The sequence below is a fragment of the Xenopus tropicalis genome, chromosome 1 (genome assembly GCF_000004195.4).
Source record: "Xenopus tropicalis strain Nigerian chromosome 1, UCB_Xtro_10.0, whole genome shotgun sequence".
NCBI classification, from domain to species: Eukaryota; Metazoa; Chordata; class Amphibia; order Anura; family Pipidae; genus Xenopus; species Xenopus tropicalis.
The window spans coordinates 183,995,148-184,021,003 of NC_030677.2; the positions used below are offsets into that span (position 1 = coordinate 183,995,148).

Sequence of the window (25,856 nt, forward strand, 5' to 3'; positions counted from 1 at the left end):
TCTGTGTATCACATGACAAGTCTTGTGGCTCCCGCTGTTCGGACTGTAGCGGCGGCAGTGTAACTAGTGACAGGCAGCTATGGCTCTGCGGCGAGTCGCACTGCTAGGGATTCTCTCCCTGTGTCTCTCCCTGTGTGTCTGTGAGCGCTCCCACTCACACCGGCAGTTACGGGGCAGGGAGGAGCAGCTGGATGCGGACATACAACTGACTGTAGCACAAGACTCACCCTTCGGGTCTCTGTGGCCGCTGCCTCAAACTGTGATATTGTCCGCCGACTCCTTCTACATCCCGCCGTCCGGCTTCAGCATTGTGCATGGCTCCGGCTCCACCGCCGGCACCTCCTGTGTCCTGCTCCAGAGCGCCTTCCGCAGGTGAGTGCCGACTGCCGGGGGGATCCTGTGCCCCACCTGCCCGGGGGGATCCTGTGCCCCACCTGCCCGGGGGTGATCCTGTGCCCCACCTGCCCGGGGGTGATCCTGTGCCCCACCTGCCCGGGGGTGATCCTGTGCCCCACCTGCCCGGGGGTGATCCTGTGCCCCACCTGCCCGGGGGTGATCCTGTGCCCCACCTGCCCGGGGGTGATCCTGTGCCCCACCTGCCCGGGGGTGATCCTGTGCCCCACCTGCCCGGGGGTGATCCTGTGCCCCACCTGCCCGGGGGTAGCGCCTGTGCCCCACCTGCCCGGGGGTAGCGCCTGTGCCCCACCTGCCCGGGGGTAGCGCCTGTGCCCCACCTGCCCGGGGGTAGCGCCTGTGCCCCACCTGCCCGGGGGTAGCGCCTGTGCCCCACCTGCCCGGGGGTAGCGCCTGTGCCCCACCTGCCCGGGGGTGATCCTGTGCCCCACCTGCCCGGGGGTGATCCTGTGCCCCACCTGCCCGGGGGTGATCCTGTGCCCCACCTGCCCGGGGGTGATCCTGTGCCCCACCTGCCCGGGGGTGATCCTGTGCCCCACCTGCCCGGGGGTGATCCTGTGCCCCACCTGCCCGGGGGTGATCCTGTGCCCCACCTCCCTGATTTTATAGATTGTATCTGTATTTCCCACACATCACATGAACCGCTTTAACTGGGGCTCATTCACTATCAGGGCAAAAGCAAACTAGCACAGGAACCCATGGCAGCTAATTCCATTTTTAGCTTTTGTTATTTTTCCTGGACAACGTTAAACGCTAATTGGTTGCTGTGGGTTGCTGTCCAGGGCATATTGGCTTAGGGATAGTAAATATGAGCCAGTCTGTGTTTTGTAAAACATATTTGTTACTTGAGCCATCTAATACAGGAACTGTCACGCTGCTTTAATCATTGTCACATACTGTAAACTATGGGCAAAGTGCAGAAAGAGTTGTTTGTGGGTTCCGGCAGTGCTGAGGACATCTACAGACCTGTATTTCCCCAGTAGCTCCCCTGTTCTGTTATTACATAGTTTTACTGTAGAGCAGGCACATTTCATGCAGCTGAAGCACACAGTGGGCCCCCATACTAGCCCCAGGGAATGTGATCATAGGTTCAGTGATCCCCAACCAGTGGCTCAGGGGTAACATGTTGCTCCCCAGTCCGTTGGATGCTGCTCCCAGCGGCCTCAAAGCAGGGTCCAATTTTTGAATTCCTGGCTGGGAGGCAAGTTTTGGTTGCATAAATACCAGCTGTACTGACAAACAGAGCCTCCTGTAGGCTGCCAGTCCACACGGGGCTACCTAATAGTCGATTACAGCCCTTTTTGGCACCCCCAGGAAATTTTTTTTTTACGGTTGTGTTGCTCCTCAACTCTTTTAACATTTGAATGTGGCTCATGGGAAAAAAGGCTGGGGATCTCTGGGTTAGAATTTCACCAAAACACCAGCTTTCCCCAAATGACTCATTTATAGTTCACTTTATTCGTGACAATGCACTTGCTTGCCCTATAATTGCTAGCTCTCACTATCTCTGACTTGTCACTGCTCGCTAAGGGTTCAATATTATTGTGTTGGGTTGAAAACCCCACAGACTGTTCTTCCACTTTAGCTTATTCTTCCGCTTCTTCTTCTTCTTCTTAGCGCCCCCCATTTTCTAAACGCTACTCCTCCTACAGTTTTAGGGGTACAACACCCAAACTCCCCACACATCTTCGCCCTATAGCGGAGCAGGTTACTTGTGCTTTTCTAAGCAATCCTGCCCCCCGTCTTTTTGTGGCGCTGCTCCGAACCCCCCAATTTTCCCATTGACTTTGACAGGGAAGATTTTCAAACTGCTGCCACACTTACAGCTGTGAAGCTACAGCCCCCAAACTTGAATAACATAATCATGGGGTCACCCCGAATGAAGCAGCAACATTTGTTGGATGACCCCAAAGTGGGAGGGGCCAACAACAGCCAATCAAATTTTAATCATTGACTTTAATGGGGAAATTGAAACTGCTGCCAATCTTACAGTTTTGAGGCTACACTCCCCAAACTTGAATCACATAGTCATGGGCTCAGCCTGAATGAAAATAGGATGATTATTGGATGCCCAAAAGTGGGTGGAGCTGTGAACAGCCAATCAGATTTTACCTATTGATTTGGCGGAAATTCAACCTGCTGCCAGTCTCACAGTAATAACGTCGGGGTCCCCAAACTTTTTACACTTGGTCACTAGGGGACTGTAGTTTAAGTTTTTAAAAGTGGGCGGAGCCACCAACAGCCAATCAGATTTCACCTATTGATTTTTATTGGTTTGATGCCAGATTTTCAAAACTTTGCACAGTCACTGGGTGACTACGCATTCAGGTTTTTTAAAAAAAAAAAAAAAAAAAAAACCACAAAGTGGGAGGGGCCAACAGCAGCCAATCATATTGTACCCATTGACTTTTATGGGGAAATTGAAACTGCTGCCAAACTTACAGCTTTGAGACTACACTCCCCAAACTTGAATCACACAGTCATGGGCTCAGCCTGAATGAAAATATGATGATTGTTGGATGCCCAATCAGATTTCACCCATTGAATTTTATTGGTTTGATGCCAGAGTTTGCAAACTTTGCACAGTCAGTCACTGCATGACTTTGTACCCAAGGTTAGAAAAAGTGGGCGGGCCGCTAAAAGCCAATCACATTTCTTTCATTGTTTTCAGTGGGAAAATTTTAACTGCTGCCATTCTTACATGTTTAATGTCAGGGTCCCCAAACTTTGCACAGTTTGTCACTGGGTGACTATGTTCCAAGTTTAGAAAAGTGGGTGGGGCCAACAACAACCAATTAGATTTCACCTATAGACTTCATATGTTTAAATTTAAACTGCGGCCATTCTTTAACTATTAATATTAAGGTCTCCAAACTTTGCAGAGCTCATCACCTGGTAACTGCAGTTCAAAGTTAGAAAAAGTGGGTGGAGCCAACAACAGCCAATCAGATTTTACCTATTGATTTTCAATGGGAAATTCAACCTGCTGCCATTCTCACAGTATTAACACCAGGGTCACTAGGGAACTGCATTTGTAGGTTTTAAAAAGTGGGTGGAGCCACCAACAGCCAATCAGACTTCACCTATTAAATTTTTTTGGTTTATATTTAAAATGTTGCTTTGCTCACACTATTTATGTCAGGGTTCCCAAACAAGTGGGAGGAGCCACCAACAGCCAATCCATTTCCACCCATTAGATTTCCTTGGTTTATATTTAAACTGATGCCATTATTTAAATATTAATTCCAGGGTTGTTAAAGTTTCCAGAGTTAGTCACTGGGTATTTTCCATTCAAAGTTAGAAAAAAAGTGGGCGGAGCCACCAACAGCCAATAACATTTCACCTATTTACTTTCAATGGTGAAGTGTAAAATGCTGTCAGCCTCACAATGAATGCCTGAGTCCCCAAAATTGGCAATGTTGGTCACTGGGGGACTGCAGTTCAAAAATAGGAAAAGTAGGTTGGGCCACTAACAGCCAATCAGCCAATTCATCCATTGAATTTTATTGGTTTAAATTTAAAATGCTGTCATTCTCAAACTATTTATACCAGGGTGCCCACTGTTTGTCACTGGGTGACTTCGACTCAAGGTTAGAAAAAGTGGGCGGAACCACCAATCACAATTCACCTATTGACTTTTATTGGTGTAATTGCTGCCGTTCTTTAACTATTAATCCCAGGGTCCCTAAACTTCGCAGAGTTAGTCACTGGGTAACTGCAGTTCCAGGTTAGAAAAAGGGGGTGGAGCCACCAACCGCCAATCAGATGTCGTTGACTTTCAGTGGGGAAATTTAAGTTGCTGCCATTCAGACACTATTAAAACCAGGGTCCCCAAACTTTGCACAGTGGTTTTTACTGTATAACTGTTGTCCATGGTTAGAGAAAGTGGGCAGAGCCCATTCAGTGACTATGTTTTTCAACCCAACATGAAGTTTTTTCTCAAACTTCCCTTTCTAGTTGTTATTGCTACTTTTTTATTGCTCATCTTTGTATTAAAGCCCTCTCCTTTTCATTTTCCAGCCTCTCATTTAAATCAGGGTCTGGTTGCTGGTAACCCTAGCAACCAGATAACTGTTGAGATTCCAAAGTGAAGAGCTGTTGTATAACTCAACAGCTAAATAACTCAAAGACCGCAAATAAAAAAACAAAAAACAAAAGATCAATTGCAAATTGACTGAATATCCCCTTTAATATCCCCTTTAAATTGTGTCTGTAAAGCTCACACAAGCACATATAGCTGGTTTTTCTTCTTTTCATGCTATGAAGCTGTGTGGAATTTACCCTGCAATGACTGTTTTGTTTTTTTATTTAAGGGTTCTGTATTTACTGCAACACACACCTCTCATTGCTTTGTTTATTGACAGAACCTACTTTTTCAAGTGCTCTCTCCAGATGTAATGTGGATTTGTTTCGTGTTTTGAACATCTCATAGACACCTGAGTAGGAGGGTATACGTAGAGCACCACCAGGCCTGGACTGGCAATCTGTGGGTTCAAATGCCAGAGGGGCTGCTGTAAGATGCCACAGGCAGTCACTATTTATTGGGCTGGTGGGGGGATAGTTTGGGCCTCTGTGTACTTATAATGCCAGGGCCTATTTTGAATCCCAGTCCCTGAGCACCACAGATGCAATTAGAGAGTGGCGGCACAGTTTGGGACTTGATTAAGCATATAACCTACTTTTCCCTTTACCTGTTCACCAAACACTGTACTGAGCAGGAGTGGCTGTTTGGATGCATCAAGTCTATGTGGCAGTGATCACTGTCACTGACCTGGTCATGTTTTTCAGTGCGTTTTTTTCCAGCTCCTGTAACACTGGAGAAATTAAATTATGAACTTGTTTTCTTTTGCACCATCCCCTATAGCCAAAATATTTCCATTTTGCTAATGAGCTTGCCCTTTCCACCTATATCTGATCACTGATAATACATTTAAAAAAAAAAAAAGATTGTCATTAGTCTTTGCAAGTGAATAGTGATAGTTTTCCACTTTCCAACAACTTCTTATCGCTGTGCCATGCGTTCTGATCCCCCATTTTACTCAAACTTCTGGGCAGTGGCATAAATACAAGGAGCTTGGGGTGCGACTGCACGGGGCACTGCTGGTTCTAGGTGCAGAGCCAATCCTGCAAATGTTGCCCCAGAAAATGAGTTGCGCTACTGCCTCGGGCACATTAATGTTGCTGCCAGCTTGTACATTGTTTACTGCTGCTTAGGCTCTGACTTCTTGTTCTGCCTTTTCTGCTGGTTAATCCCTTTAACCTCGCCACCCCTACTATGCCCATGTCCCCGTGTACCCTATCTTCCATACTCTCACTGTCCAGCTTAAAATCTAGCATCAAGCAAATGTATTATTTAGCATTGGAATGCAAGCGGCAGACTACCCAGTTCACTGGGTACCAATTCTCTTTTCCAAACTAATTCAAAGCGAGGTGTAATTTAAAGGGATATAAGTGTTTAATGTTGTCATTTTCATTGCATTGATTCATTCAACAGACTGTAGTCTTTAAATAGCTAAGGGAAGCAGTGGCTTTGTGCCATAAATATTGGGCAAGCCCTGAAACATACAGTGGATGCCTTTTTAATGTGCTCTTTATGCCAGTTGAAAGGGTTGAAACCTATGGCTTGCAAGAATGTGCCTAGGGTCGAGTGTTTCAGCTGACCTGTGTTGCCATTTTCCATGTTATCCAGTGCTAAAGAAAAAGCAAATTATGATCAGTGAAACATTTTTAAGCAGCTATAAATAGGGGCTACAAATCTCCCTGTGATTTCCCATGTGAACTATAGGGGTAATGTGCAAAGTTTGCTGCAGGTCTAGTAACCCATAGCAAGAAATCATCAGGAAGCATTTACTGGTCTCCTGTTTAAAACAAACATTGTATTGCTATGGGTTACTGCTAGTGATGAGTGAATCTGTCTCATTTTGCTTTGCCGAAAAAAAAATGTAAAAAGTCAGTGGCTGACTTTTTTTTTTGCAAGAAAAACACCCATTCACACATTGGAATCTATAAGCACTTTTTTGTGGCAAAACCTAATGAGAAATTTTAGTTGGTTGCCATGGTGATATTAGAGAAAGTCCTGATAAAGCATAATAAAAAAAACCGTCCCTTTAAATCAGTACTAATCATAAAAACTGGTTTATTGCAGGCAGGGAAAGGGCTTGTATTGTTTGTGCAAAGTACCTAGGAAAATGCTTCTACGGGTCATGGCCACTTGGCATAGAGCCATGGCTGACTTGCTTCATTTCCTGATCTGTCATGTGTTCATTAGCAAGAACATTGGCAATCAGCCTTCACTTTTATATGCACAGACTGGGATTACTGTATATTTGTAATGTGGGCACAAAAAATGAGAATATAGGCAACAGGCATTATGGTTGGAGCACCAGTATAAGGGCCAAGGTAGTATCTTTCAGGATGCACAGTTTCACTATATGTATGCAGGCCAAACATCTTCCCCTGGGAATTGCTACTTGGGAGTTCATAAAATAAAAAGTCAAGTTTTACAGTAGATATTTGTTTTATTTATATATAATAAATATATATAATTTTTTTTTTTTTTTTTGCAAAGACATGAACATATGTAATTATTTAACATTATAAAATTATGTCATTTAACATTTTTATATGTGTTTTCTCCTTATCTCTGCAGGTATTATGACTACATGTTTGGCTATTCCAAGTGGAAACGTGCATCCGCAAAGCCCTCAAATGCTGGCCAGTTGCTGCAGCTTCAGGTTGTAATTCTTTCTAAGGACCATCAATGTCATCGTTATCCCACTGTTCAATCTGATGAATCATGTAGGTATTTTTCCTGTTCACTTTAGTTCTGCAAAATGCTAGTGTGTATTTAAAGGGAAAGTAACTCAAAAAATGAACAGCCTTTGCACACAATGAACACAAACATACATCATACTTATTTCTAAATAGTAATTATATCTTTATTACTTTCCATTTTTCCGGGTCTTCCAGCAACACCCAGCATGGCAACATAAAATGATTAAAAATAAGTTGGGCTTTGTAGGGCTTCAGTGGTTGTCATAAAAATGAAACATTGCATTATATTATTCAATTTTATTTATATTTATTTTCCAATCTTGACTTTACAGGGAAGTACCCGTGTGTGTGTATACATCCAGAGACACCCAAGATTTACCTAAACTTGTCTTCTCTGCTCCTTGGCCATCGCCATCACACTGACAAATGCCGCCCCCCACACTGACCTAGCTCACCCGTTGATATTGTCCCTGTAGCAATGTAGTTGAGTACAGGTTTACTTGTTCAGCAGTATAGCATTTTTATCACCAGTTAAATTAACCTTTAAATTGCTTTTGTCTTTGCAGATGAATTAAGTGTTGGAGAGAATGTAGCTGTCCTGAAAGCCAATCAAGTTTGGGGTGCCCTCAGAGGTTAGTAAATGAAAGAGTGAAAATATCTAAAAAATAACTATTTAAAGGTGTGAGAGTCTGACAAACAGGTGATTTATGATATGCTTGTATATGGCTTACTGTAAGCCCAGATGTACAGCTGCCCTGTGACAGGAAATCTAAAGTTGTCCACACATGTGTGGCTTCCTTCTGAAACCATAAAGGCCTGGTGTCAGTGGAACTGTATATGCTCCGCTTGCTTGCAGTGGTTTTTACTGGTCATGCCTCGGTTAGTACACACTGGGGCATATTTTTTAAACCGTGCAAGCTAACATCACCGGTAATATTTCCATAGAAACCAATCAGATTTTTTATTTTGTTTTCTAACTCGTAGGTGACCATTAATTGCGTATTGGTGGCTATGGTGGCTTACACACTGTGTATGTTTGGGGATATAATCAGCAGGGGTTGGGAAAAATACTACATAAGGATATGATTTTTTTTTATTTATTTTTTTAAATTACTGTCTGAGGGCTCCGGTATCTTCAGGGTGGTCCAGGGGCTGAAGATACATTCATTTTAGCCTAATTGCTTGTGGTGTCTGAATTGCTCTTCAGTACCCCCCCCTAACATTCCAAAGTGGCAGATGATTTCTAAACACTAGTAAGGAATATTACTATTATCCTTTATTTCACGTAGCACCATATAAATATCTTTTAGACATTATACATCAGTTTGTGTCCATTTTCATTATGATGATATGAGAGCCCAACAGTTTTCTAATTCCTCTTCAAATAAACTATGTGGCAGAGCATCTTGTCCTTTTTGTTTTTTCTTACTCAATGGACATGATTAAAACACCCGATATTGGCCTTAAGCCCATGGCACTACATGCATGTGTTTTGCTCACCGCTGTAACTTTAGCAGCAGGCAGCCTTCAAGGTAACAGCAAATGGAATAACTTAAAAGCATCAAAACTGACAATGTATATACACTTTTTAACAGTATAAAATCATGTGATCTCTTTTTCAGTGCTGGCATTTTCATAAGATTCCTATTGCTAGTAATTCATAGATTTAGATGCTAAATTTGGTTCCAGGAAATACCAATGTGGCAGGTGAATTGTGTGTTGCATAGACCTAATCCATCTGCTGATCCTGTTTGTTTTGAACTGTTTAAACCATGCATTGTAAGTAGTTAGGGAGTGCTGATGGCAGGTTACTGAACCAATATATATATATATATTTTTTTTTTTTCAGGAAGGCTTAGTATCTAGGCAGATTAATAGGCAGTTATTGTTCTTGTGCTGCTTGATGTGTAGAGTCAACAATGCAGACTTGTGACTGTTGTTCTAGCCAGGGTGTGTAGGACTATGGGGAAGTTGCCTCAGTGTTACTGGTAAAAAAAACAGTTTTTGACATTTTGTTGTTAATCATTTTTAAAGGGCTGGAGACTTTTAGTCAACTTATCTATGAAGACCGTTTTGGAGCTGTAAGTATTTTCTATAAAAGAGAAATGTAATAAATACTGTAAGATGCTAGAGGAATCATTTGTTTCAGCACATTAATATAGGGAAGGTAATATAAATGTTAAATAATACTTCAGTTATTATGCAGTTTTACTTTGTTCTCATGGACTAAAGGCAACTCTATAATAATCAATATGTTTAAACACACACTTGGCTTTTAAGAGATATTATACCCCCGTTTCCTTTTTCTAATGAGTGCAATGAAATAAGGACTCAGCTGAACATACTTCTTGCCTGGTTTAATTAGGAAATATGTATGTATGGTTGATTTTATTTCATACACTAAGCTGGTCGAAAGCTGCAAAATTGAAAGTAAAGTCACATTCTACTTCCTGGCTTGTACAAGCCCAAGCAAAACACATGAACAGTCCACTGAGAAGCCTTTGTATAATGATTTGCTCCTTATCACAACGCCTAAAGCTGGCCATACCCTGACAGATAAAGGCTGCCCGCTCAGCCCCTCCAGGATGAGTTGGCAGAGCCCTTATAAAATCTGACAGAATTGATTAAAACCCATCAGATGAGAATCGCATCAACAGGCCACGGTGGTGCTCGGTTGATGGGTTTTCTTTTAAACCTGCCCGGCAGATATCTGTAGAGTCTGCAGCTTTTATCAGCTCGGGTATGGGCAGCTTTCGCTTGTGAAATAAACAGCAGGTCATTATACAGGGGCTTGTCAGTGGACTGCTAATTTATTTTGATTCTACTGGTATGAGCCAGGAAGCAGAATATAACTTTGGTTTCTTTATTGCTAGAAACAACTAATTTAAACAATAGGCAAAAAGTATGTTCAGTGCAAGCCCTATTTATTGATCTTTTGTTAAAAAACAAGGTATACTGCCCCTTCAATTTGAAAAAGAAATCATCATGTACCACTGAATAATTTTACAGTTTTTTTTATTTTAAAAAAACAAACTAAAGTGAAATCTTCTGTTTTAAAAGAAATGTGCTAGTAAATGTAAAATTGCAATAGCTTCTTCATTCCTCCTAAATTTATTTTATGTTCCGTTAAACAGTTCCTAATCAACAAAAGTTATATAGAGGATTTCCCAAGGTTTGCACACAGAGGAATTCTGCTGGACACGTCCAGGCACTACCTACCACTGAAGACCATTTTTCTGAACTTAGTAAGTTGGCTGAGGGAACTGTAATGTGTTTGTAATTGCTCGCCCTTTAAACTCCGTCTGTGCACCCAAGGCATAAAGGTTACTTTTTCCATAACAAGTAACTTCCATATCAGAAATACATATGAGGTTTGTTAGTGCATAGTCAGTTTTTGTGGGGTAGGACATACTGTAATGAATTTGCTTGCTGGCACCTTACTACCTTGGAAAAGAAAAATTGCCTTAACTCGCACACCCTCGGCTCTCCTGACAATTTCACCGCTCGGTGCACACTGCTGGAGGGATCGGCACTCTCCCAAAATTCAGTATAGAGGCACAAAGCATGACAAAGGGGCTACTTTGTGCCTCGAAACGTTGCAGTTCCGTAATAGATTTTTAAAGGGCTTGTCCCGTATACAGCTCCAGAGTGCCAGTGCTAATTCTTCTATACCTTACTACCTTGGGCCTTGCTATGTTTCATGTTGCTTATGTACAGATAGATCATGTTACTATATTTTATCAGTTATTCTCTTAAACTGATAGCATTCTCTTTGCTTAACCTCCTGACTCTGTTCCTGACTTGTCACTCATTATTTTCTTCCAGGATGCAATGGCCTTTAACAAATTTAATGTGTTCCACTGGCATATTGTTGATGACCCATCTTTCCCCTACCAGAGTGTTACTTTTCCTGATCTTAGTGACAAGGTGAGACACTGAAAGTGAGCTGAGCACATTTGCTGGGACTTTATGTATTCTGAGGTACAGTGGTGTGTGGGTGCTGCTGCAGATGTTGTTGTGTTGAGCAACTGTGATTATTTTTATTGTGGTCACAGTGCAGTTCACTTGTAGTGACTGTCAGCCTTATTAAAGGAACAGTAACACCAAAAAATGAAAGAGCTTTAAAGTAATAAAAATATACAGTGCCGGACTGGCCCACCAGGATACCAGGAAAACTCCCGGTGGGCCCAGGTGTCAATGGGCCCTCTTGCTTCTAACTATTTAGCCTATTTCATGGTCATTCCCTGTTTCTGTATGGGAAGAAGAAAGCTTGATAGATGGAAGAATAGAGTATAGTATGTAGAGAAAAGAGACTAGGATAAATAAAGAGTTTGAGGGAGGAATTCAATTTTGAATGTGGGCCCATGGTCCAGGGTTTTCTGGTGGGCCCCTGCCATCTCAGTCCGACACTGAAAATATAATGCACTGTTGCCCTGCACTGGTAAAACTGGTGTGTTTGCTACAGTAACACTACTATAGTTTATATAATAAGCTGCTGTGTAGCCACGGGGGCAGCCATTCAAGCTGAAAAAAAGGAGAAAAGGCACAGGTTACATAGCAGATAACAGATAAGTTCTGTAGAATACAATAGTGTTTTATCTGCTATGTGCCTGTGCCTTTTCTCCTTTGAATGGCTGCCTCCATGGCTACATAGCAGCTTATTTATATAAATTATAGTAGACTTTCTGAAGTAAACACACAACTTTTACCAGTGCAGGGCAGCAGCACATTATATTTTAGTTACTTTTATACACTTTCATTTTTTGCTGTTACTGTTCCTTTAAGGATTGGGCTTATCACTACCATCATCTTTCAAGCACTCGGAATTCAGGTGCAGAGAGATGTTGATTTGTGGTAATTTATTTTTATTGGGATGTTTTAGCTGTCTCATTCAGTTTATCAAGTTCTTCTTAAGAATTATTTTGAGGTTTGTGATTCCAAACTGACTACATTTGATTGCAAATATGCCTGTTTGTGGAAACTAGCAAGGCCATGCAGGCCCCGTTGGCTACAGACCCTGCACAGTAAAATATAATTTTGTGGTTATAAATTTTCTAACAGCAAAGGGGGAGAGATGGCATGGGTGGAGATGAGGAACTAGAAAAGGGCTCTGTGGAGCTTAATAAAATATAGCTAGTGTGTATAAATAGCTGAATATTCAAATTAAAAGGGCAAGTGTTCCAGTAAACACTATACATTTAATGTATAGTGCACTGAATATACTTTTATCCTATTGTTTTAGGAAATATATGTATGGTTTTTGTTATTATCTTGCACTTAACAGTGCAGAAACAGCAAGTAAAGTCACGTTCTACTTCCTGGTTCATATGAGCAAAATCAAAACAAATCACCAGTCCACGGAGAAGCCCTGTATAAACAAACCCCTTGCTTCATCTAGATGCCACTTGTGTTAGGCCTCAAGATAATGATCAGCTCATTATTCAAACCGCTTCTTAGTGAATTGATGACTTGTTTTGTACAATTCAGGGCTGTGGAGTCGGAGGCAATTTTGGGTACCTGGAGTTGGCAAAAAATGAACCGACTCTGACTCCTACTAAATTTAAATGGGAATAAAAAAAATAAATGTCCCAATTCACAAACAGTCATAATTAATTACTTCTCTGCTATAAGAATAAAGCCCAATGCATGCAGTGCATAAACGAACACGTTGAGTGACCATGAAGCATGCTTTTCATTGACTGTATGCTTCACTAAATGGGACGTAACGCACAGTTAAGGTGCGGCAGCTCCACTGCGTCGTGTTCCTCTGTTACAGGGAACCCAATGCCCACTGGGAGCCTAGCCTAACTCTCACTGATAACTAATTAAGTAAAAAAAAATTGCAGGACTAGAAATATTTGTATACGTGAAGGGAATGGATAGTCAATAGTTTAAAGGAACAGTAACAACAAAAAATGAAAATGTATAAAAGTAACTAAAATATAATGTGCTGCTGCCCTGCACTGTGTGTTTACTTCAGAAAATCTACTATAATTTATATAAATAAGCTGCTATGTAGTATGGGGGCAGCCATTCCTGCACTGGTACAGCTGGGGTGTTTGCTACAGAAACCCTACTATAGTTTATATAAATACCCCGCTGTGTAGCCCCGGGGGCAGCCATTCCTGCACTGGTACAGCTGGGGTGTTTGCTACAGTAACTCTACTATAGTTTATATAAATAAGCTGCTGTGTAGCCATGGGGGCAGCCATTCAAAGGAGAAAAGGCACAGGCACATAGCAGATAACAGATAAAACACTATTGCATTCTACAGAACTTGTCTGTTATCTGCTATGTAACCTGTGCCTTTTCTCCTTTTTTCCAGCTTGAATGGCTGCCCCCGTGGCTACACAGCAGCTTATTATATAAATTATAGTAGTGTTACTGTAGCAAACACACCAGTTTTACCTGTGCAGGGCAACAGTGCATTTTATTTTTATTACTTTAAAGCTCTTTTATTTTTTGGTGTTACTGTTCCTTTAAGACTGAAGCTTTAAAACATTTGAAAAACTGCTGTAATTCAGCTGTAATGTTAGCTTAAACTTTAAACATGACTATGGGATTCTAGGGAAATCATTAGTAGGAGTATAGATAAAATTGTCTATCAGTTTATTATCAGTTCAGTTGTGTTTTAAGTGCCCCTTCCCCCCTGCCCCTTCCTGGATGTATAAAATACATTAGCATATTAAAAACAGAGGAATCGGAGTCGTGGAGTCGGAGTCGGAAGTATCAGAAACGGAGAATTTATCTACCGACTCCACAGCCCTGGTACAATTCATGTACCTGAAACTAGAATGTGACTTTTATTTAGATTTTGTATTTTAAGTGCCAGACTAGCTAACAAAAACCATACATGTTTTTTACGTTTTGTCTGTTGTTTTAGTTACGTTCAGCACAAGGCCCAATTTATAGAATTAATGTTGAAAGAGAGGGTATATTGCCCCTGTAAGGTTAGTTTAGGATTTTTGTAGGGTTTAGCAAGGAGTTAGCACAGGAATAATTTGCCCAAGTGTTTATCACTGTGCTTAGTGTTAATGACTAGTGGGAAAAACATATTGCGAAACTGACTTAGCTGAACCGTTCAGAGAAGTTGAAGAGGCAGCTGTTTTTATAGAGTCGGCTGCCAAGACAAGCAGCAGGAATAACTGGTTATTACTGAGGTGTTCTGTTCATTATCTCTGCAAACACTAAGTATAAAGTACCTGATGAAAGCACTCCCATCTCTATGGAATAACCGTAAATCTAAGGAAATGTCTGATTTTTGGATCAGTCTAACTTTTTTCCATTTTAAATATTTTTTCTTTAGTTGTCTCTCTCATTTAAATGTCTGTATGGTTAACTATGTAACGTGTGCTTCCAGGGTTCTTATCACCCATACACACATGTTTACACACCAGTTGATGTCCGGTTAGTGATTGAATATGCTAGGATGAGAGGAATTCGTGTTGTACCAGAGTTTGATTCACCAGGACATACGGATTCTTGGGGTAAAGGTGAGTAATAGAATTTCCACGTTTATTCTTTGTGCCGCTCCAACATAACATTACATAACATAACCCATTACATAATAATGACCTTTCCCACATAGCAAGAAGGTAGTCTGGAGATAGCTTAATCCATGAGAGAGAATTATTTAGACTTCAGCCTCTTATAATACTTAATAATTCTCTTCTATATTCAACATTACGAGCCTTATAACTGTATTGCATCAATTCACTTTCCTTACTGTGGACATATAGCTTTATGGCACTCTGGGCAATTTTAGGTACTTTTTGTGCATCAATTTTTTTGGAAGAGTGCCTTTTTTTTCTTTGTTCTTTAATAAAGTATTAACAGAGGATTCCTTTTTCTTGCAGGGCAGCAAAATCTTCTAACTCCTTGTTTTAACAAAGGACAACTGAGTGGTGCATATGGCCCTGTGAATCCCATCCTCAATGATACCTACAATTTCATGTACACATTTTTTCAAGAAATCAGCAACGTTTTCCCTGATCAATACATCCATTTAGGAGGGGACGAAGTAGACTTTTCTTGCTGGTATGTTGCAAATGTCCAATGGACAAAACACAAGCTAAATTTTACCTTCATGTCTTTATGTTCTGTCACATCATCATCATCATCATCATCATTATTAACATGAAGTTTTAAAAGTCAACATATTAACAGCAACCAGTAGCGTATATATGTATAATATGTATATTCTTACATCCAGGTAAAATAAATGTAGCAGAAAACCATTTAGTGTAGGAGATGTTTATTGAGAATCCATTGTGTAATAGCTCATAATTGTTTGACCTGCCCTGTGAGTGTTGTTAGTTTTGTTTTACTTGTACAGATTTTTTGCTGCTTTCTGAACCCAATTGCTTTTCTTTTTATAGGAAATCAAATCCTGATGTTACCAAATTCATGACTGACCATGGTTTCGGCACAGACTACTGCAAGCTAGAGTCTTATTATATCCAGCAGTAAGTTGTTAATGATTCAGAATTTTGGTATGTGTTCACATGTCCAGCTTACTGCTCCCATTATATTAATTATGCAGCTATCAATGTGAGGCAGCAGTTAGGACCACCAAAATATAATCCCTTTACTAGGGATGCATAGAATCCATAACTGGATCTACTGACTGGATCCTCGTCAGTAGATTCATCATGAGTATGGGTATACTCTAAATTTGCATCTTCTTTTTTTTTTTTTTTTTTTTTATAAATCACCTTGACCTTGCCCATTGAATTCTGTTTAGCTAAACTGCATCCTGGATTTGCCACATTCTGCCCTTTACAAAGCATTGGTACAGCTGCATCTAAAATATGCAGTGTAAATTTCATCTCTATTACTGAAAAGGGACTCAGAAACAAGAGAAAAATATACAAGAAATGTCTCAATAAATAAATAAATTATAGGGTAAAAAAGGTCACAGTTTATTATTACATAATAACATTATAAATGGCATTTTTTACTGACTAGAAGATCTTGTCAGTCGTGGTATAGATTAAGAGCAGAGGTTTTATTATTGTTTGGAGTTTGAGCCCACTCCTTAGTGGAAGAGCACTACAGTTCTAGTACAACCCCATACTTTACCCTGAATGGCCTGCAGGTTGGGTTTCCCAGATGATAAAAACAAGCATTCACCTCAGATGTCATGGTAAGTGATCTTCAGTCTGCCCCTCCTCCCTCTGAACTAAAGGTAAGGTATTGTAAGATTTTATTCCCCCCGAGGCCAAATGGTTCTATCTGAATGTACAGTATTTCAAAATATTTTTGAAAACAGGCTTATAACCTGATTTGCCCTAGTGATGAAATCTTCCTGTATAATGTGAAAACTATTTTTAAACTGAGCTTTCATTGTGAATAGCATCTCTACATAATCGCAGTTCATTAAATGCCCAAGTTGTGGCCTGCAAGATTACAAACTTACAAATGCACGTCCTTTGTATTTTATAATTAATCAGACTGTTCTATATTTCTTAAGCTGGCCATACACATAATGTCAGTGTATGTCAGTTGTAATCCGGACCAAGGAGAAAGTTCAGCTAAGAGGTTAAGCAAGTCTCTTGGTTGAATTAAGGCAAAAGTTTGTAGCAAATGGCAATCAGCGTAGTCAGAAACAAAGCAGAAAGTCAGGAACTGGTAGATCAAGCCAACATAGTAATTTAAGCACACCCAGGAACTTCACAGTGAAAGACATGTATTCGGACTTTAAACCCGGGTCTCTGGCAACTATTTATTTTGAATTTTTGGATTCCAACTAATAGAATTATAAATGTCTATGTGTATTCATTATTATATTCTGTATGTATATCTTGCTTTATAAGTTATGGGATACGGCACCCATGGTGTGCTGATTGGAATCTACTGTGCCATTGGCAGATGGAATGTAACTTTGCGTGTATTTTTTTCTCTAGAGTCTTGGGCATTGTCTCATCTCTTAAGAAGGGCTACATGGTCTGGCAGGAGGTCTTTGATAACAATGTAAAGGTATGTACATATTTCAGAGACACGTGTTTAACCCTTTTTACTTGCCCCCCCCCCCCCCCATACATGTAACAACAGATAATATAAATATTATGCACAAGATACATATAGGGCATTTTTTATTTGACAATACAAAGATCACATAATCACCCAGGTTCGTTATAACAGATTTTAAAAGTTTTAGAAAAGTTTTGTTAGTTTCTCTTATTTTGAGGTTCTGATTTAAAAAATTTTTATGTATATAAATTATAAATTCAACGCATCCATTTTACTTACCCTCTGTCCAGGTTTTAATATGTTCTTACATTCCAGAACCTGCTTGTTTTTATTACTGCCAGTTGGGGTCTGCAGGTGGCAAACACAAGCCAAGTTGGATGGGTATTGTGTGATTTTTGGCCATCAGCCTGATGGGCTGATCTGATAGAAAATGAGGAGTTGCTGCCACTGACTCTCCTCCCTTCAACAAAGGAATTGACTTGTAATGTAATGAGACTGACTTCTAACTAACTGTAATTTCAGATATCTGTTGTAATCTTTCCAGATTAATCCAGACACGATAGTGGAAGTGTGGATGGGGCAGAACTGTTATGAAGAACTATACAAAGTGACAGCTGCAGGGTTCCCAGCTATCATGGCCGCCCCTTGGTACCTAGATTACATTAGTTATGGCCAAGACTGGCAGAAATACTACAAAGTTGAGCCGCTAAGTTTCAATGGTTTGTTAACTTGCTTTTAATAACTTATACCTATAAAAAAGAATTGATAATTGTTTGGCCATAATATGTTATTTTATAAGTAGAACAGTAAACAGTTAGCAGTATGGAGTAATAGTGTTGAAATATCTGCTTTAGAGCTGCCTGAAGCATTATTCATTATGTTCTAAACAGGGGGTTAGTGTTTCTGGAAGTTGCCATTTTTTTACTTATACATATAAAAAAGAATTGATAATTGTTTGGCCTTAATATGTTATTTTATAAGCAGAACAGTAAACAGCAGTATGGAGTAATAGTGTTGTACTATCTGCTTTAGAGCTGCCTGAAGCATTATTCATTATGTTCTAAACAGGGGGTTAGTGTTTCTGGAAGTTGCCATTGTTTTTGTTTTTCAAGAACTGGAAGCTGTTGTGTAGTAGATGGAATTCCATGTAAATGGCAACATACAGTTTTGTCATTTGTTGGGCTTTGAGGGCCAACTGCTTTGTTGTATGTTTGGCTTCTACATAAAACAGATCAGCCTGTGGCAAAAGTGCAAATGGCCAATTGCTCAATGTCGGACTGATCATATAATATTTTGCCAGATTGTGCTATTTTATTAATTACATTGCAAAGCTGAAAACCCCTGTTTCTAATAACGTAAAGCAATTAAGGATGCACCGAATCCAGGGTTCAGTTTGGGATTTGGCCTTTTTCAGCATCTGGCTAAAACGAATTGGAGTCCTTAAAACCACATAACTTTTGGTTAGGTGAACACAGAAATAAAACATTTTTTAGCCCTTCCGTAGGTTAATTTGTATAATCAAATTCCAATTCCGGCGGAACCCAAAAATAATGGATTTGGTACATCCCTAAAAGTAGTGCCCATTTTGATGCCAGTGGGTGGGGAACAGACTGGAAACAAACATTAAGAAGGCGTTGGTAAGGCATGTTGGGCTGACCTCCTCCTGTGTGTACCTGCACTCAGGCAGAAGCTTTTGACTGCAGGTACACAGAGCTGCTTATGGAGGCTAATCCACTTCTCTCAGCCCAAAGAAAAATGCAGGCTGGGCTCCTTGTGCCCTTAGGGATAATACTCTTGTTTGGCACACAATTTTCAACCAGATATTGGTCGGCAGGCTATCAGTAGAGCACAATACAAGGTCGGTCTGTAGGGGCCAAGCCATCTGCTTTTACTGGCCACTTTTTCACCACATGATTAAATCACTTTATGAGTAAAATGTAGGTTGTTATTTACTGTTTTTTTCGTTATGTGTTTAACACACTGCCCTTGGGAATAGCACTTTTTCTTGACCAAACAGAACACAATGGAAATTTGTGCATATGTGAACAGAATGCATGTCCACACTGAACTTAAACTTTATATGTGCTGCTTCTGCAGAATTCTCTTTTGTACCACTTTAAAACCCTTATTTATAAGTACAGCAGATAAAGCAGCCATGTTTGTTCTGTTGAGCCATTCTTACATGAACGTAAGGGTAGGCAGCTAGTTTAGGATGTTAAATTGAGACCCATGCCCATGTCTCAGCTAAGATGAACAATATGGTGGCTCACATTCTGCAGTATGACCAGTGGTGCCATGTTCACTTTAAGCTTTGCATTTGTTCTTTAATGTTAAAAGGAAAATAAAATGTAACTCAGCCAGTGTTGGTTTGATAATCCAATGTCTTCATAAACTATTTCTATTCATTTTTGTTTTGTGGCTACTTTAATTGGTCCTCACAGTAGCCAGGAACACAGGAGATCAGCGATGTTATTTACTTCTCGGTCCCAGTGCCGTATGTAGCTTCTGTCAAGTAGATGTGTGCTCATTCATAAAACTATCTGAATCTAATTCTATATGAGTGTTGTGATTTGCAGTGATTGTTGTGATTCAGGCGAGCCACAGAAGGAAGCCTACTGGCATACAGGGTGGTCTGTCTGAGCTTCTAGATATTGCCTTCACCTGCAGCAGTGGTCTGTTTCATTTTGCTGGACTTGACCAAAGTTTCCTTACATCTGGGCCAGAATCTATATAGAACATTGGTATGAGCAGACCAACACAGACAGCTGAACCAGAGTTCTTCCCTGGAGCCAGGGCTAGGTAGGCTGTAACAAAACATGTAAAATGGCCACTAACTATACAAACTAGAAACACTGATTATGGAGGAAGGGCTTAAACGGTTAAAATGCTAGCTTCCTGGAGCTATGGGGAGAGGGTAAAGGAGAAAATACAAGGGCTACAGCACACAACTCAATCTAAAGCTGTGTAACATAACGAGCAGAGAGGCTCCCAAACGAAGCTTCCCAGATAAATTGTCCCTCACAGTAATGCACAGTCCCATATCATTATACCTAATAAAGTTCATGTATACTTAAATATCTATTTTATTTCTGCTCAGTGGATGCAGTGTATCTAAACCTGCTATTTTGCTTACTTGCAGAATGGTCCAAATTAGTATGTGCCTGAATAATATCCGATCCTAGAGCTATATGGGCTTTACATTTCTTAAATATCCCCTTTACTGTTACTGTTTATTCTTTCACTTTGTATACATCTAATCGTGAAATGGTGCCAGCATTTATTGAGGGCTTTTGTATTTTGTAAATTTTTGTAAATGAGGCAGTTTAGGGTACTGACTGGGTTATCTCCAGTCAGTACCAACTGCTGTGATTTTTGGTTTTTTATTTTCACCATTACTCAAAATGCCCTAGATCACCTGATCACCCTCAATCAGGGCCGAACTGGCAATCTGTGGATTCTGGCAAATGCCAGTGGGGCTGCTGTAAGATGCCATAGACAGTCACTTTTTAGTGGGCTGGGGGGGTTGTTGGGGCCTACCTACAATGCCCACTGTTAGGATCATGTGACTGTATTAGCACAGTTCTCCCCTGTTGTTGACTGTAAGCTTATGAATCTCCCACTCACGTTCCCATTTGTAAGAAGCTTCCATTTAAAAAAAACTACTCTTTGGAATATTAATGTACATTAAACATTATCTGTAGTTTCACGTTATTGACTGCTTTGCCAAACTTTACCTTTCCATGGATGAGTGACAGTTCTATTCATTATAAACATGTCTTCATTAGTAGGTTCTGATATATGAAGGTGAATTTTAAGATTTTTATATGGCATTTATTGTAATAATGTGTAATTCTTCCCATCTCTGCAGTGTTTCTATTTCATAAATCAAATTGTTTTCTCTAGTGGATGTGGTTGGGCAGGATTTGGCCATTGCAGGATATAGTGAGATACCAGCTAGTTTTTTTTTTTTTTTTTTTTTACCATAAGGTTAAAAAACAAGATTTTCCAATTAAACAGTGCAAAAGTAACATTTTGTGCAAAGACTTTTTGCTCCAACACTGTCTAACCTAAATCTATGGAGTTCTGTAATTGACATAATGGACATCTTCTTCCCATACACAGATGGTTGGCGCAGGAGTTCCGGGAGCACTTTATATATTTTTTTTTTTCCCCAAACCAATTCAATAACTAGACCTTTTTATGTTTTCAGGGTGAGGTTAATTGGATTTGATTTCCAAATGTCATTGATTAAATAAAGGCGTGTGTTTAAATTCCCCAGTTGAATCCAGACACCATAATTGAAGTGTGGAAGGAGCAGCTGTATCAAGAGGAAATGGCGGCTGTTACAGCTGCCGGCTTCCAAGCCCTTCTTTCTTCCCCTTGGTATCTAAACCGCATCTCTTATGGTCAGGACTGGATCCAGGTCTACAAAGTTGAACCAGCTAATTTTAATGGTGCGTCCCTGGTACCTGATTTGCTGCTGAATCAAAACTAAACATGGGCAGCTTGGCATGGCTTGGCATATTATTCTCTTTCCTTTCTAATATCTCCCTATAAAAAGCAGAGACTCGCAAGGAGAATGAATGGTGGTTAACATGGGCAGGTTTACATATTTTTAATACCACTAGAGCTAAGGCAATGTAACTAAAACAGGAGTAATAGAGGGTGATAAAGGACATGCAGGGTGTCATACAAAATGCACTTGATTTGTACTTTGCCCCGGGCATCTTGGTATCTACAAGAGAATCTGCCAAGGGCTTATTTATCTAAAATACCTAAAGTTCAGCCATGCCAACTAGTACACAGGAAGGAATGGAATTAGTTTGACTTTTAGGAGAGCAGATATAAAGATCATTCTGTGTGTGTATTGGCTCTAGAGGTCATTTCATGAGCAGTAAAGGCAAGCCATAAATTAGCAGCCAGACAGGATATCTAGCAGGTTCATTGGACGGATACCATACAAGGGCTATGCGCAGCATGGGTGCCTTTCTAGATTTTTGCTGTTTCGGGCTAAGCCGTACTCCATATCTGCTAATAAACCAAATTACACAATCTAGATATGATTTTCAGCTATGCCCAAATGACATTTTTACCAACATGGAGACCATTCAGGTTTATTGGATTATATTATAATTACACTGAAAATCTCAAACATTCTTCTCAGCAATGTTTATTAGTACCTGTTGTCACCTGGCCACTGCAGAACTGTGTGGGATATGTGCAGGTACATTCCATTTGTCTTTAGTTATCTTCACTAGTGCTGAAACAAGTGTGCATAGAATCTACAGTAGGTGGCAAGGAAAGTGCTATAGAACCATGTTCCATAAACCTTGTTTTGAAATGTATATATATTATGCATTTATGTATGCCTAGTAAAATTATATGGCTTACATTAGGTTTGCAGCTGTCTGGCCAAGCTTTACATATTACATGCTAGGCATAGGCTCAGTTTTTATTCTCTATCCTGTTGCCAGGATGGTTATGGAGAAGATTAATTCTTTTGCATTATGAGCAGAGAAAGACATTCGGGGGTCATTTATAGCAGAAAAAGACATGCATAATAGGGAGCATTAAAAGTGTAAGACCATTAAAAGTGTAGTCAGTAGGTGGGGAGAAGAGGGTAAAAAAAAGTTGACGGGCAAATAGTAGAGAATGAGAGAAGGGAAGAGTAGAGTTGCACTTCAATGCAATATGAGTATTTGCTGCCACCAATATTAGTATTCAATAGAAAGTAAAGAATATGGTATTCCGTAGGAAATGCCACGGTTATGCTTCATAATAAGTTCATAGTGGACAGTGTAGGACTTGGTTATTTGGATGGAGTGATCTTCTGTGAAAAATTATTGGTACCCTATTACACGTGGCTAAATCTAACGGCCCTCTTAGGTTGAATAGTTAGTGTGGCCATGAAGGCAAGTATTGTAATTTGTTCTGGTCTTTCTCCCACCATAGTGTAGTTATTTCTAAGTATACATTCTCCTTCCTGCTTTAGCCAACATGGCAGCTCAATAAACCTCCTGCTGCCTTCAGGGCTTCTGGCTGGCTAATACCTGGCTCAGAGCAAGCATGGCATATCATGGCATGAGGAACTGGCAAAGGGGCCCCATGCATGCTGGGTAACATTTGCAGTGCCAGGGATATTCAGCACTCTAGGAAACTGGAGAATTTAATTCTCTGTTTATAAAAGGCCCTACTGTACCATTCTTATGCCATGCAGGAAGCTTGCCTTGGAATGGTTTTTACAACATGGAACAGATCATTTCTCATCTGTGAAATTGTCTCATGTTCTATTTTTGCAGGCACTGTATAATGTAAAGTTAGGGCTGTATCATTGTAGAGCAGTTCTGTGATATCTATTCCATGAACTGTAATGGGTGGTGTACCCCCAGCTGGAATCCATAATGCACCCTAGTGCATTGAGCTTGTGCCATTTTAGACTCTTGTGATTTTTTTTTAGTATTCTTATATACTTTTGGTGGCACATTAACCCATGCGGTACATAAATAATATTGCTGATTGTGGAGAAGGTTCTCCTTACATGCATTGTTGTCCAGTACACTGTAGCCATAAAGTTGGGGGGCTTGATACCATAGATACGGATAAGCAAGGCCAATAGATGCTGGGATTCATTCCCATTAAACTTAATTTTTTAATTTTTTTACAGGGACTGCTGAACAGAAGCAGCTTGTGATTGGAGGTGAAGCCTGTATGTGGGGTGAATTTGTGGATGCCACTAATCTTACTCCAAGACTATGGTATGTCTGTGCCATTCTGTATTCTGCCTGACACATGTATATGCTATATTTGCCATAGTATGTATTGGATAAAGGCACACATTGCCTTGCTGGGTGCAATCTATGGCAGTGAATCCATCTGAATGTCAATTTGACAATTCCTTCCCCCTGTATCCCGCAGGCCTCGGGCGAGTGCTGTAGCTGAGAGACTGTGGAGCAACCAGAATGTGACGTCAGTGGGAGATGCTTACAATCGGCTTGTCAAACACCGCTGCCGTATGCTCAGGTACAGTCCGTGCGTAACTCACTAGTCTCACTGCTCAAACAGCATGGTATCAATGCAGGGAGGCAGGAATTGACTTAGCTTAGAATAATCCCTGATTCATAGAGCAGCGCAGTCACCATATTGTACTGTGAGTTTGGACTCCAGAGTTCCTTTTGTAATGTGAAATTTCTTCCTACAATAGAAGGTATTCATAGAATATTAATAAAATACAAGCAGTGTAACTGTTTTCAGTCTAATCTTTGGGCCCCCAAGCAATAAGGGCAAGGTGCTTATTAGCACTAGAGGAGGGGAGCTGGGTTGTATCTAGGATCACCAGGAACTACTATAGCGGCTGAATAGAGATGTGAATAAAATGTTAATACACTTTACATTACAAGTCTGATGAATTGTAGACGTGGAGGCATTTTATTCATGTAAAATCCAGCCACTTTGGTTTTCTCTTTCATTTATTCCATGCCACATGCCTGGCAAGATTCTGTACTTTAAACACTGTACAGCAGGTAAGCGGTTAATTTTAAGCCGAGTTGCTTTTTTTTCATCTCCAGTATAAATAGCTGCACATCATATTTAAAGGGCATGTATCACAGAAAGTGCTTCTTGCACTGGTGGCTCGGGGGCAGAGCACTTTGAATAAAAAAAAAAATCTAATGTTTGCCTTATTCAGAGTCACGGCTATGTTAGTGCCAGTGGGAAGAACTTTTACATGTGGTAGGTGTCCTTGAAGTGAAAGTATTAGAGCTTTTACACATGGGCATTTTTCCTGCGTTCCTCTATGGTGAATGTTTCATACGTTCTGCCTCAGGAATGCAGGAAGAAACTAAGCCTGTACTTTTCAATGAGGTTTCACTGGGGCTGGAGCATCCTAAAGTCATAGCTTGGCAACAACGGCCAACTTTCAGTTTTACTTACCTGACCTATGATTTGTTTCCCTTTCACAGGCGTGGAATAGCAGCTGAGCCTTTATATGTGGGATACTGTGACCATGAGCTGGATGTCTAGAACGGTCACGTGACACTGCAGTGCTTGCACCAATCAGGGAACAGCGACGGGATGCACAGGGCCAAAAAATGCACTTAATTATTTTCCTGATCATATGTAAAGCAGAGGGGTCCAACCTGCAGCCTTTCTTGGGGCCATGTCCTCTGGCAGCACCCCAGGTTAGATAATGGGCGCATGTTTGGCACCCCTGTGCAACTGTTTTTTTTTTTTTTTTATTTCAAATAAATGATGATCTACATATAGGCAGGTGATATTGCATAATAAAATTCTATATTTAATAATACATTTGCTTATTTCTCAACGTAGCCTTGATTTACAGCAGCACAACCAAGCCCATAAGATATTTTGTACCGTAAAAGCAAGTTATTGAATATGGTCCATCATCTGAGCACTACAGTTGCTAGCAATGCAGAATAAACTGCTAAGCACTAAATAAGGGCAGAAACCCTTGTTTCATATGCACAAGCAACAGATTTTATGTGTATGTCTCTGAGCTTTTTGTAATTGTGTGAGGCATTAAATTGAAAGTAGCACACATATATATATAGGATCTGTTATCTGCAATGCTTGGAACCATCGCTTTCTGGATAAGGGATCTTTTTGTAATTTTGAACTGTACATACTGTAACAGGATTCTGTCATGAATTTTATGGAGTAATTTTTATTACTAAATTGCA

At 40.4% G+C, this 25,856-nt stretch overlaps 1 protein-coding gene across 3 annotated transcripts; it reads left to right on the plus strand.

Annotated features, from left to right (window-relative positions):
* On the plus strand, window positions 1–25,464 carry hexb (hexosaminidase B (beta polypeptide)). 3 transcript variants are annotated; one of them, XR_004221057.1, is made up of 15 exons: window positions 1–372; window positions 7,064–7,212; window positions 7,755–7,820; window positions 9,223–9,269; window positions 10,323–10,433; window positions 11,014–11,115; window positions 14,549–14,681; window positions 15,045–15,225; window positions 15,567–15,653; window positions 17,094–17,166; window positions 17,705–17,879; window positions 21,440–21,614; window positions 23,825–23,915; window positions 24,076–24,180; window positions 25,119–25,464. XR_004221057.1 is itself a non-coding variant. In NM_001127137.1 (14 exon segments), coding segments are annotated over 14 exon segments (1,674 nt in total). In that variant the 5' UTR covers window positions 67–79; the 3' UTR covers window positions 25,180–25,457.
* The last annotated feature ends 392 nt before the right edge of the window (window positions 25,465–25,856 follow it).